The 14,235-nt window shown below is 35.3% G+C and overlaps 1 protein-coding gene across 2 annotated transcripts in view; it reads right to left on the reverse strand.

The window, feature by feature from the left end:
• Nucleotides 1-14,235, reverse strand: part of LOC106689844 (uncharacterized) — a 40,129-nt gene that overhangs the window by 21,424 nt on the left and 4,470 nt on the right. For both annotated transcript variants that reach the window (XM_014435031.3, XM_014435032.2), the window contains exons 5-9: nucleotides 9,587-9,736; nucleotides 8,136-8,242; nucleotides 7,318-7,458; nucleotides 6,807-6,884; nucleotides 662-807 (exon numbers count right to left, since the gene is read on the reverse strand). In XM_014435031.3, the coding sequence (XP_014290517.1) occupies nucleotides 662-807; nucleotides 6,807-6,884; nucleotides 7,318-7,458; nucleotides 8,136-8,242; nucleotides 9,587-9,736 (622 nt within the window). The remainder of the gene's footprint in view (nucleotides 1-661; nucleotides 808-6,806; nucleotides 6,885-7,317; nucleotides 7,459-8,135; nucleotides 8,243-9,586; nucleotides 9,737-14,235) is intronic.

The following is a 14,235-nucleotide window of genomic DNA, read 5'->3' on the forward strand; positions in this document are numbered from 1 at the left end:
ATATATATTTTTTTAATATATTCAATCTCTTAATCAATTGAACTATATTTGATTTTTCTATTTTCTTTAATTACATAGATCCATTTAGTTGTTATTACTTTTCCATTGTAATTATCATTTTTCAATCATAAAGAAAAGTGAAACATGTCATATAAACATTAAGTTCAGAGATGGTAATAAATTTGAACCAGTTGAATTATTGATATCAATAATCAAACTTTGTTATTAGTTTTTGAGAACTATATCAGGTACAACAGAGTATGTAAACCATAACACGTAAGTCTTTTGGTTTTGAAAGACATAAGTTTTACACAAAAATGCATAAATAGTTGATTGTAACAATTAAGATGATTTTTGGGTAGGTCAAAGTGTAAAACAAAATAGTAATATAATTTATTTTCTAGCATGGCTTTCATTTTCAAAACTCAATATTGTCAGATTGTGATTTGATGTCCTATCATAAATTGCCGTCATTTTGCCTTTTATTGTACTAATTAAAATCTTCATATGAAATTCTCAAACTTATTACTATTTTATTTGTGTAGGACTGAAGAAGGCTAACATTTCAAAGTTTTGTACTATTTTGTATTACTTTGACCTCACCCATGGCCATCATCTTCTAAAATCATAGTAAAAATAGGTTATGATAGAAGAACTTTACTTTAAATGCATTATTTCCTAGAATTGAAAACTTATATTTGTCCGCTTTTTCTTGGGTATGGACAATGTGCAGAGACTTTTGTTTGCAATGTCCAATTTCAATATTTCCCCATACCAAACAATCTTCAAATGTAACTGGTACATCGTCTAGAAAATAAAATTAAACAACAGATGAATAAAATGTTTATGGAAAATAATTTCACAACTAACTGTTATTTAATATAATAATAAATTTTTTAATCATATAATAATATAATAAGTAAATTATTTTAATAAAAAATAAATATAAACCAATCGGGTGGGTTAGAGGCCAAGGGGTAGAAGTAACACTTTTCTAAATAAAAATAAATAATTATTAATAATTTCAGACACATGTTGATAACAAAACAAATCTTGTTGTTACCTGTACCTTAGGGTTCTTACCCACTCATTTATGAGCTGTTTCCACAGCAGGAACGCACCTTGTATAAACCTCAGACAAAGTCTAGTTTACAAGTAGATATATATAAAAAAATATATTAGTGGTTTCTTATTATAAAATTTTATTACAGTTTGATAAACTTAAGTGTTGATTGAAACTCCGAAAATCTAATAGTTACTTAAAAATAATATTTGTTTATAATTTCCATTTAAATATCAATTATAATATTACCACTAAATATTTTATTTTGTGTCAAAAATATCATATTTGAACTTGAGATATTTTTCTAACAGTTGCATAAAATGAAGTAACAACACTATTATTATACACTCGAGTTGATATTTGATATTTTCGATACAGGGTAAAATATTTTGTGATTATTATTAGTTAGATTGAGTTACAACTGTTGCCTTATTATATAAACCAGAAATAATATTATATAATCAGAACAAATGAAATATATTAATTCAGTAGGATTTAACCAATTAGGAAAAAAATGAAATAAAATAAAAAATTGAATTTATTAATTGGTTTGGTAACCAGTTATTTTATAATAACAGGTAAATCAACTAGTTTCCTTAAAAAAAAAATGTATCTTCTTTCGAATAGACAAACAGTTTTTATTTAAGTGTACCTCAAGCAGTCGATCAAATAATAATTAAAAACATTTTCTTTTCAATCCTAGCTGCCATTTCTGGTAAGAGAAGGTCCTTTAATAATCCCTAAGCCAGTCTAAGGCAATGAATAACTAGTCCAATAATAAATGTCTTTTTGCTGATACCTTTTGGAGAGGTTTAGTGAATGATTTGATACTTTTAACACAAAGTTGATAGAAAAATACATATCACTATTTTCACCAGATCAATGGATTAATAACAAATTAAAATATAATTTAGATTTGTGGGCAATAATTCAATCATACTCAGATCTTAACTTATGAAAGATCCCCTATTCGCTGATAAATCAGGCCAAAGTGCCCTACTCACTATCTGAGGATTCCCAGTTCTCCCTATCTCTGCCCATGCCAACTGTCACCCCGTGTGGTGCACCCTGGGGAGTCTGATAGGACTCATGACACACAGAGGCAGGAGTTCATCGTGCCTCTCAATTTGACAGACATGCTGGACCCTCTTAAACACCCAAGCTAGGGGTAATGAGCTCGAGCTGAGGCTGAATGGCAGAGGGTGTATAAAAATATACTGTCTTGTAGAGACTGATTTGGGGCACCTGGCGCATCCCATTGTATTTAATACCCGCTGCAGAGAGAGGGGGTAGTACCAGCAGTGCTTTTTAAGAACCTCCATTCTTGTGGGAACCCTACCAACATTTTCAATTTTTATTCTTTTACAGGTGAGGAGAATTCGTCTTCCTCAGATTTTTCGGACCTGGCAGGGCTAGTAATAAAACTGCCTCATGTAAACACTCGGAGCTCACTTGCCACAATTGCGGTGGATATGAGTGATGATGCATTTCAGCAGGGAGAGGGAGGAGTGGGTGCCCCAGCCACCTTTGGACCCCAGCCCCTAAGGAGAGACGCTCAGCAGAGAGGGAGCCAAGAAGCTTAGACTGGTCTCAGAATACCAGGAGACTTTCAGGCCCATTAGCTCTGGTTGATAGGGACCAGAGCTCATCAGGATCCAGAAAATCTATGAGGGCTAAGAAGAGGCCTGGAGTTAGCTCTCAGGAGACCGAAGGTCAACTGCGAACCTCCACCTCTGTAGTTAGGCGGGTGGGGCGGTCTCAGGATACTGGGGCCAGGACTGACCAGTAGGGATCAGAACCCTCCACTGAGAAGAGGATAAGGTCCTTCCTAGTGACCTCTGCATCTGTGGCAAGCCTAGAAGGTGGTCCAACCAGACGCAGCAGGGTGGCCATCATCACAGACGGATATCCATTCGAGATGAGGTCCAAGGATGCTTGATCTGGATCATGGATGAACAGACACAAAGGGGTGCACACCTGGAGTTTAGTAACTTCATTTACCATCTTAGAGGGTGCATCATACTCTGCAATAACCAGGATGGTAGCGACTGTCCGTAGGTGGTAGTTAGAGACGTCATAGTTAGCAAGAAAATCACATGTTGATGAGCTACGAAGGACCACCAGGATGGGAATCTTCTTCCCTGGTGAGAGAGTTGAGGGAAACATTCTCCTTAGGAAAGTTGGCTACCAAAACTCAAGGATGCCTTATGTTGACAGATGGACATTAAGGAAGAGGAGGGACTTTACGGGGTCTTCAAAATTTCCGGAGAGCAGCCTCTGCTTTTTGGAAGGCAGGGGCTTTCTGATAAATTATAATTTCAGGAAGGCCTTTGTTAAGGTGCATACCAGGAGGCCTCCACCAGGGGAGGGTCCCTCTAACAGATGAAGACTAACGATGAGGCTGCTTAAGTGAACCTACATTATTGCATTGCTGCATGTGATGTTCTGCAGCAGAATGCCAAGGGTAAGGATATTGATATTATATTAATACAAGGGCCTTACTTATTTAAAGGCAGGATCAGGGGGCTGAGCATGTCGGTGTACAGTATTATTTCTGTGCCAGAAGCTGTATCCTATATAAGAGCAAACTAAAGATGCTGCCTCTATGGCAATTATATTCTAGGGACTAAGCAGCAGAAAAGCTGGCCCTTGAAGAGGGCATCCATAGGGAGATAATAATTTCTTCTGTTTATCTCCCTTATGAAAAGGCCATCCCATCGGCTTGCAAAGCTATCTTTGTTAACACGTTGACTGCCATGGCAATTTTCAGAAATCTGGCCTAAAATGACAATTTGATTTAATCACATTATATTATTAAAAACTCTAATTCTAGTGAATATTTATCATCAAAAAGCATAAAAAAAGTGTTAAAAAAAAAAAAAGAATTATCTCGTAGTTGGCTTCTACAACAGAAATCTCTTCGCAGAAGCCAACTACGAGTTAATTCCCACACAGACACGCTTCGATCTGTCGCTTCTCTAAAGCTGAATCATAGATACGCGTCCATATTCGTCAGTAGTATCTCAGAAATTGTTGAGTGCATCACATTTACATCTTTCTTGAGTGTTTTGTTTTATAATTATTGTTATAATTTCAAGAACCCAATATGGATAAGAAAAGACCACTGACTCAAAATGAAAATGAGTACTACGCAAATCTAAGTGATTCAGAATTTGACAGGATTTTAGGTGAGGATGGTAACGACAGTAGCGATTATGAACTTTCTGAGAATTCAAGTGATAGTGAAGATGATTCCCAAGCAACAACATCAAATGCGAGTGATAATTGGTGGACAACAAAATCTTAAATTATTTATTTTTCCAGAAAATGTTGGTGTGAAATTGGATACGACAAATTTTAATGTACAAATGCTGGTGGACTTATTTTTTTCGGATGAATTTCTTGCATTACTGGAGGAACAAACTAATTTATATGCTGAATTTTAAAAAAGCAAAGCAATAAAAAAATCTAATAGGTTATCAAAGTGGCAACATGTCAGTATTGTAGAGATGGGAGTTTTTATAGGACTTTAGTTGTAAATGGGATCTTGTAATTTTCCATCAATTGAACATTACTGGATCACAAACAAGCTATATAATGTAAACTTTTGGCGTTCACATATGAGCCGAAATTGATTCCAGTTGTTATTTTCATTTGGTTAATAACTCAATACCATCTGCTGACAGATTATACAAGGTGAGACAAATACTAAATCATTTCAATATTATGCATGAAAACTATGTAAAAATATTTGTATTGACCAATTCATGATGCTATGGCGGGGAAGATTGTTTTTTTGCCAATATATAAAAATTAAAAAACACAAATATGGTATCAAACTGTATGAACTATGTGAGCCCGACGGTCTTGTAATGAAAATAAATATTTACAGTGAAAAATCTGAGAAAATTGACAATAATGCAGGTCACACTACTGATGTTTTACATTTACTCGAGGGCTATCTCGATAAAGGATACACAGTTTACATGGATAATTTTTATAATCCTGTTACTCTTACAACATTGCTAAATACTTATGTGTATGGAACCCTACAAAATAACAGAAAAGGAAACCCCAGCTATGAGGTAAATCGTAAACTGAAAAAAGGGGAGTGTATTTAGCAGCAAAATGGTCCTGTTACTGTATGAAAATGGAAAGACAAATGAGATATCCTTAGCATTTTGAACATGCATGCTGTTGAAATGGTAGAAGTGCCCAATGGCAATGGAAAAATTTCTCTGAAAGCGAATATAATTCGAGATTACAATAATAGAATGTCTCACATTGAACGATCAGATCAAATGCTTTCGTACCACTCATCTCTAAGAAAGACTATTAGATGACCCAAAAAAGTTTCTTTATATATTATAGAGATATATATGCACAATTCTCACAAAATTGTTCAAAAAGTAACTTTAGCATCCGATAAAGCCATGTCGTATATGTACCCAAGCAAAAAAAACGCTGAGAAACACATTATTTCTTTCCAGCCTGTTAAAAGAAGCCAGGCCTTTGTGTGGAAGATTGTTTTAAGAAGTTCCACAAACAATAAAACATTATTTTATTTCTTGAATTTGAACTAATTTTTATAATTATATTTTTTGTTCGTTTTTTAATAAATTTTCTGTTCATGCAAGCCAGCATTGATTTTTTGAAGTCATTGAATTCAGTAGGCAAGATCTAGATAAGGCTAAGCTAATTCAGTCTATTGGATTACTAAGAACGGACAGGTTTATTTTGAAGTATTTTTTTAAATTATGTTTTTTTTTCCCAGTTAATTAGGAAAAGGCATTCTATAGTTGAATTGATTGCCTTTCACAACCATATGGTAGGATTATGTGAATAGAAAAAATTCAAATGTGATTGTGTTTTTGTGAATGGGCATGAAAATGGGAATCTACAACCCTTTTAACATGGTGTATACTATTTTTCTTTTAATAAATAGTAATAGTAAGTAAACTATTTCTTAGCAAGTAATGGCAAATAGGTCCATAAAATATTTAATGTCCAATTTATGTCAAAGCCGTGTTGAAAATCGACAGTAAAATCCAAGGTCACACCCATTTACTACACACTAGGTCATAACTAGTACTCATGAATCATCATAGGTTAATGAAACCTATTGTCAATGAGTTTCCTGCAGCTTTGAATTTAGTAAAGAACATCCTAAACAAACATAAACAGCATTCATTGTAAAATATAGTTGTTTCTCAAACCTGCTACCAGCAGTGTTCACCATTTAAGGAGGTTATGAAATATAATAAAATATTTTTAAGGTATTTTGAGCTCAAATTGTTTTTAAAAAATCATGTGATATTACTGGAGTAACTTGAGACATCAAACTTAAACATTGGTTGTGAATACTTAAAAAATAGTTACAAAGCTACAGATAAAAATATTTAACTTATTTAATACAATAATTTTTCAGTATTTTCAGCTCAAATTGTGTTTAAAACAATCATGAGATCTCATTGAATAATTTGAGCCCCAAATGTATTGAGTCGTTAAGTCAAAAATGGTTACATACCTACAAATGAATAGGTTATGAGACATTCCAAACAAAATAATTTCCTTTTACCTTTGCCATAATAATGATCAAAGATCAAGAAAAGAATTGAGAAAAGGATGTATAAAACCCTAGGAGGAAATTAGGGAAGAGAACAGTGACAAATATAGACAATATTTTAATCAATAAGCAGTTTCAGTTAAAACAAATAAATGATTCATCATGAAATATACATACTAATTGATGGACCACGGTTGGTGGCAGAGTGTTGAACAGGCTCCAAGATTTCTGTGACAATAGGTGCTTTCTTTTTGCCTAAAAAAATAGCAAAATATGATAAGTATACATTAAATTTAAAATAATAGAAGTAATAATACACAAACACAAGTTCAAATTAATAACACACAAATAAAGTGGTGGGTATAAAAGTTCAAGTACAGAATTAAATTGAATTTAAAAGAGTTTTAATGTGGTTTGGTAATTTTCAATTTTCTAGTTCAAAATCCAAAGCAGCATAAAAGCATTTCTGGAGAACCTAATACCACCAAAAATTTTAATGGACTTAAAAATCAAACAATAGCATTTAGGAAGTCCAACTTAAGCAATAAAAGTCTGACTTCAAGTCAGATGATAATAGGTTTAGTTAGCAAACATTAAGTCTTAGCTATGGCATTAAGAGGTGAATTAAATAAAAAAGTTTTTAGAGTTTATTAGCACTTTTCAAACTAAATATAGTAAGTTGAATTACCAGCTTTTAACAACTGTTCCATTATTTTCCTTGGATCAGTATCATTTAAACAATCTTTTAGAGCTGAAGAAAGTTCTTCAATAGTTGGAGCATATCTGTTCAAATGAGTTGTATCATGTTTGAGTGAAGATAATTCTTCAGCTATTGACAGAAATATCAACCATCAATGAAATAAAAATAATAAGAGTAATAAGCACTAATGTCTAATATTTTTTTTAAATCAACTTTTCTTTCAAAATACTACACTCTACTACTTCTGAATATCATGTAATAACACTATATGATTTACATTAATATAAATAGTTACAAAACAAAAATACTTAATCACTAACAAATATATATTTAATATATTCATACACCCTCTCCCTGGGGAATCCCTAATTTCCTCTCCTGAAGTATTTGCAGAAAAACTGACCTAAAGGAAATTAACAGAGGAGGTGATCTATGTGGTTTAAAACTTAATTTAATATCAAACCTATTACAATAAAATTCCATCACTTCAAATATCAATCATTTTATGAAATGGATATGTATCTTTTTATTGTATTGGACCAACCAAAAATACCAGTTGATCCTCAGACAGTCCACGTATATCTTTCAAGGAATACTTTTTTAAGTTTCCTTGTCAATTATATAATTATAATTATATGAAATACAAAAAGAAATAATATATTATAAGAAACAAAAATGAATTAAATTAATAAATTTCATATTGCAAACATATTCACCAAGTCCACATAATATATTTCAAGCAAAAACAAAAAGGAATTAATTAAACTGAGATTTTAAACATTATGCTAGAAAATATATTAAAATACCTATTTCTCCTTTAACTTGTTTAGTCTCAGTTGTAGTAAATTCTTTATCTTTCTTGCCACAATGGGGATGAAGGTTGCCAAATAGGGAGTCTTCCGTTGGCATAAAACTAATGGTTAGAAAAACAATATTTATATTATTTAATTGATCAAAAAATTAATCATGAATAATAAAAAATTAGAGAAATCATTAAACATATTGTAGAGATATTTTACATCCATAGCAAAATAAAACTAAAAATATTTACTGTTGCCATGAACAGCAAAAGGAGATTGGTAAAAAGCAATATAAGTTAATAATTAGACATAAATATTGTGAAAAATATTAGTTAATTTCAATTATAAAATGAAAATATTATTGTTTTGGTTTATATATTATAATATGTAAAAATATTATATAAAAAGTGCCATGTTGAAAGTACTTTTTTAGAATGCTCGTAGACTTTGATGAGAAGTTTACTGAGCTCCAGCAACATATTAAGAAGAAGAATACTGACATCTACGCAACATTCTAGTCGCAGCCAGGTCTAACCTAACTGTGCAGTTTTCAATAAGGAAAGAGATGTGCAACATTGACAAACTTGAAGTGGTCAAACTAAAAGTTTGGAAAGGAAGTTCATACTGACACATCTTTGTGTACAATACCCGTCACCAGGCACCAGGAAGACACATGGGATCACCACTGCATGCTGCTTGGCGACTTGAATCCTCTATCTAACAGATGGGATTTTACCACATGTGATCTGCAGGAGAAAAACTTGTCCGAATTCTATTGAAGAAAATCTAGTAGAGTACATGCTTCAGATGAAAAACCTATCTTCTTATCCACCTAACTGGGACAATATCCAAGCCAGACACAGTCTTAGTTCATTCATCAATTGCCTTAACTTAAACGTATCTCTCTCTGTTTGTTCATCACTTGGAGCCTTTGGCCACAGTATCCTGTCCGATGGAACATAGAAATGGCTGACTGAGCTAAGGTTGATATTCCATCTGACTATCTTGTAACGAATCATCTGATGAACTAGAAAAATCCCTGAAGAAAATCATGGATCATGGCCTAAAATGCTGCCTTTAGAAGTTTTCTAGCGCAACTGGACTTTTGACAAAGATGGTATTATAGCAAAAAAATTATAATTTAAGCCCTAGTTTTAAATTAAGAATTATTTATAATTTATAAATAATTGCTCTAATATATAGGCTTATTATATGTATTAATTAAAATTTTAATTCATTATATCAATAAATAGCATTTATTCGATCAATTTTTAGTTTATAAATGTAAACATTTTGAAACATGAATTTTAAATGTTAAATAGAGCTAATTTGAAGATTAAATTTCTCAAGGTCACCAGTATACTACCTGCCACTGTAAATCTTGATATAATCAATTAAAAATTTACTGGTAAATTAAATTAGTATGAAGAGCATGATAACTTTTATAATAAACTTACTCTGGAGGATCAATTTTACTATTCTGAACAGTAAATGATAAGTCGTTCTGACTTGAAGGTAAATAACTTGAATTTTTCAGCCTATTTTTTTCTTCATGTTCTAAATCAGATTCATTATGTAAATTTGTGAATCCACTTTCTTCCATTAGTCTGAAATATCAATACACCATGAATTAGTAATGAAAATACCAATACAAATACAAATATATATGTAAGTTAAGGCCTGAGTGCTATTGTCAGCTGAAAGGTCAAATCAGCTGATCGAGTAGATGTATATATAAGGAGGTGTGTCAAAACCCTTTTTTCCCTTCTTTTAGCATTATTCTGATCCAGAACAGACTTAAGTGGTGCTGAAACTTGGGACCTTTGAAACAATTTTTAGTCTCAAGAAAAAAAATGTTTTTCTTCACTATGAATTATTGCCGGTAACAGACTAGTGAGAGCAGTAGTTCTAAACATTGAGGGTCTTAACTTTAACAACCAACTTTTAGCAGCAGCCAATCAACTTGTACCTGCAGGGAACCCATCTCTGGCAGAGATTCAGCCCCTACCTGAAGTCTCTTTAGCACAAGCTCATGCCATGATGCTAGAATGGATCAAAGTCCGCGCAGCAACTGCCCAGGTCTTAGAAAGGCAGTTTCCGACCTTGAAAGGTTTTTTTTGGAGAGACAGGGGAGTTAAGCCATTTCCTAAAAGGGGGTGATCGACTGATTGGTCGAAAAACTGCTCGACAGTGAGGATGCTGAGGTGTTAAGGGCAGCATTCACCTGTAGGATGAAAAGAAATATCCTCAATCAAATTCAAGCTGATGAGGAGACACCCATGAATGTGATCAAGGGGAGATTGAAGAAGGCATATGGAGGCGGACGGTAGGCCCCTGAAGAGGATATATTTATGATGATAAGGGAGACTAAGAAACCGAGACAGTCTAATGAGAAGTTTGCTGCAGAACTCCCGGGATGCTACAACAGAATCGCTGATAAACTCAGCTAGATGATGGAGACAATCCAGGTACAGGGTTGGATGCAATTCCTATCCAATCTACTAAAGGTTCAGTTGGCAAAAGAGCTGGGGAGGAAGGAGGGAATGCCAAGAGAACGCTCCTTCGTCGAGCGTGCACAGGAGCTAATAGACACAAGTCCCCAGGAACAGGAGGCCCAAATGGAAGTGGAAGAGCCAGGGTGGACAAGGATGACATACAATCAGCTTAGAACAACTCTCCTGCCTTTACGAAGAAGAGAGTACAAGGACAGCGATAGGCAGAAAATGCTAAATAGGCACAGAAGACTGGGAAGAGGACAGTGGAGAAGGAGGAACTAATGGAAATCTACTGAGGAAGAGAGAAGGACCTGGGAGGAGATCCGAGTTGTCTATCAGCAGAGAGGCGATCGCACATTAATGAATAACAATATGAGGATAGAGTACAGCTGTCTGCCAACATCCGGATAAAAAGAGGAATAAGGTGCCTCCTAGATACAGGGAGCTCCAATACCATCGTGGACTGAGAAGTGCTGGGAGAAGCTGAGTAGTGAGAGAGGGTCACTCCGAGTCTGTCAATGACATCTAGTTAGTTGGGTGGGCCCTGTAGAGTGGTAGAGGGAGCAGAGATGGGTTAGTGTAGGTGGGGAGAAAAAAGAGATAGCTTAGTGGTGGATTTAATAAACAGGATGCCCTGTGAATATCGAATGATTATTGGAGGTGTTCTATTAGGGAAAGTGGGATCTAAAATAAAGATTACCAAGAGCAAATGGGATATTAGGATAGGGAAGAAAAGATACAGTTGGCAAATGATCCTAGGAGATGGAGGAGCAATTAAGCAGGCAAGGGACTGGAGGGAAATGATCTTAAACGAGTACGATAATGTCTTTTTCAAGGAAGGAGAGGTCCTCGGAGTAACAAGCAAGATAGAACACGAGATTCCCTTGAAACAGGATAGGATAATATACGTAAAGGAAAGGTGATACCCCCAGGCACTCCAGCAGCACATTAGAGAAGAAATGGATAATCTGAGGAGACAGGGGATTATAGTAGACAGTACATCTCCCTACAACAGTTCGCTGTGAGCGGTCAGGAAGAAAAGTGCACCAGGTGAGAACAAAGAAAAATACAGGGTGGTGGTTGATTATCGGAAAGTGAACGAGAATACAGTTGACAAAAAGTATCCAATATCACGGTTCAATCATATTCTCGATAGGCTGGGTGGGGCAACAATTTTTAGCACTCTAGATCTGAAGGTGAGATATCACCAGATTAAGATGCACCCCAGAGATCAACATAAGACTGCATTTACTTTTGAGAAGGGCCACTACGAGTTCACTCAGATGCCATTCGGCCTGAAAAACATGCCTATCACATTTCAAAGACTAATGGATGAGTTTTTGAGGGGATTAGATGAATCTATATGCCAGATAGATACATAAACGATCTACCTGTTAGTATTTAGCATAACTGAGACTGAACACGTGCAGCATTTGAAACAGGTTTTTCAACATATAAGGGAGTTTGGGCTGAAGTTCTCCCATGAAAAATCGGTACTTTTGAAAGAAGGAGTAAAACCTGATGCTCAGAAAGTGGCAGCCTTACAGCGGATGACAGTGCCAAAAGATATTAAAGGGATTAGACGGCTGCTAGGCTCGTTAAACTATTTCCATCGTTTTGTGCTAGAAATGGCGCAGTACTTGGTTCCCCTAAATAACCTTTTCAAGAAAGGTAGCAAGTTGATAGTAACACAAGGCATGGAGCAGAATATTCGCAAATGCATGGAGCACTAGCAGAGAGTGAGAGACTAATCCTGGCATTTCCAAAATTTTGGAAGTCATTTGCCCTTACAACGGACACCAATGTGTATGCCCTGGAAGCAGTATTGTCGCAAGAAGGCACAGGTAGAGACCACCCAATAGCATATGCTAGCAGAAGCATATGCTCGTTATAGTGCTCTAGAGAAGGAACTTCTAGGAATTGTGTGGGCAGTAGACCATTTCCAACCTTATGTGTTTGAAAGGGGGATTCGGGTCAACACAGATCATTGCCCTTTGCAGTGGGTTGGAAAGTTAAAGGAGATATCCGCGAGGATCACGCTGGGGAAAGAACTTCTTAGCCAGTACAACATGGATGTTGTTTACAAACCCAGAAAAGAAAATGAGGTGGCTGACTGGCTCTCCAGGGCAATAACAGTAAATGTGATCGAAAACAACCTGGAAAGACCTTCAGGCGAAACAAGGCAGTTTCGTGAGTGGACACCAAGGGAGGAAGTACAAGACGTTGCAGGAGAAGACATCAGAGAAGAATGAGGGAAGATCAGAGGAGATGGAGGAGCTGGAAGAAATAATGAAAAGGGAAACCAAATTATCTGGAAGATGAAGACCTCCTGTTTAACAAAGGTGGAGCATTCTAAATACGGCAAGAGTAACTTAACCACTATCTGGTTGGAATCAGGCATCAAGGAGGTTCAAATTTGCAGAGTGCTAAGGGAGGTGTCCAAAACTGGAAAGACACACCATCTATACATTGGGAAGGTGGTAGTCTGGGATAAGATATGCAGACTATGGGAGACAGAACAGCTTGGAGTAGACAGATCATTTATCCGATACACGCTAATGGTGAAAACCATCCAAGACGTGAAACAGCAGAAGGAAACGGACGTGAAATGGCAGTGGGATTACAGAGGTGTGATGGCGGGAGAAAGGAAGATCCTAAATAATGGCTTAGCATTGAGGAAAATATGGACCAAGGTGAAAGGAAGGATCGAGAGGGAAAAGAGTAAACGCGTCGCACGGCAGAATTTGAATGTCAGGGACATGACAGAAGCTATCAATTGATTGATTATCATAGGATGATTGTTTATTGAAAATTGGATTCCAATAGGAGGAAAGAGGTTCAGCGCTACGAGGGGCCATTCAGGGTCACAGTAATTAGAGAACATAACATTGTAACCATTGAAATCCGGAATTAACAGAACCGAGGAAGCGGAGAACGGTTCACATCGAACAATTAAACTCCCTGCAGCGGTTTCATCTCTGGGGACGGAAGTACCCTCCGATCATCACTAATGAAATAAATTGTATGTTTTTTTTTTTTATTCTTTGTATATTTTTATGTTTTGAATTGTTGTAAGTTGACAATTGTAAGGAAATGTGAGTTTTATTGTATAATTATTTTGTTTTGTTCTCGAGTCATTAATCTTATTAATTTTATTATTCTATTGTTATTATAATCCAATGTGATTGTAATCCATTGTTATTCTAATCTATTATCTAGCATTTAGTTATGCCTGCATAGGCAGAGGAGTTAACTATGAATTTTTTTTTTATTATCATATAGCTATTGATATTCTGTTTCATATTTGTACATTATACTGATAGTTTACAGGGAATGTCTGTAAACTGGTGGGGGGGGGGGGGGAGTTAAGGCCTGAGCGCTATTGTCAGCTGACAGGTCAAATGTATATATAAGGAGGTGCTCTTTCAATAAAATTCAGTATCAAAGTTACTATCAAGGGTAGAGTGTCAAAACCCTTTTCCCCATCTTTTAGTATTATTCCAATCCAGAACAGACTTTATATATATATACATATAACAGTTATATAAATAAGTTACGGCCTGAGTCAGCTATTACTGTGCTGACAGAGGGCCATATCAGCTAATCAAATG

Source organism: Halyomorpha halys, unplaced genomic scaffold, assembly GCF_000696795.3.
Source record: "Halyomorpha halys isolate HHAL.00 unplaced genomic scaffold, Hhal_1.1 Scaffold1494.1, whole genome shotgun sequence".
Lineage (NCBI taxonomy): Eukaryota > Metazoa > Arthropoda > Insecta > Hemiptera > Pentatomidae > Halyomorpha > Halyomorpha halys.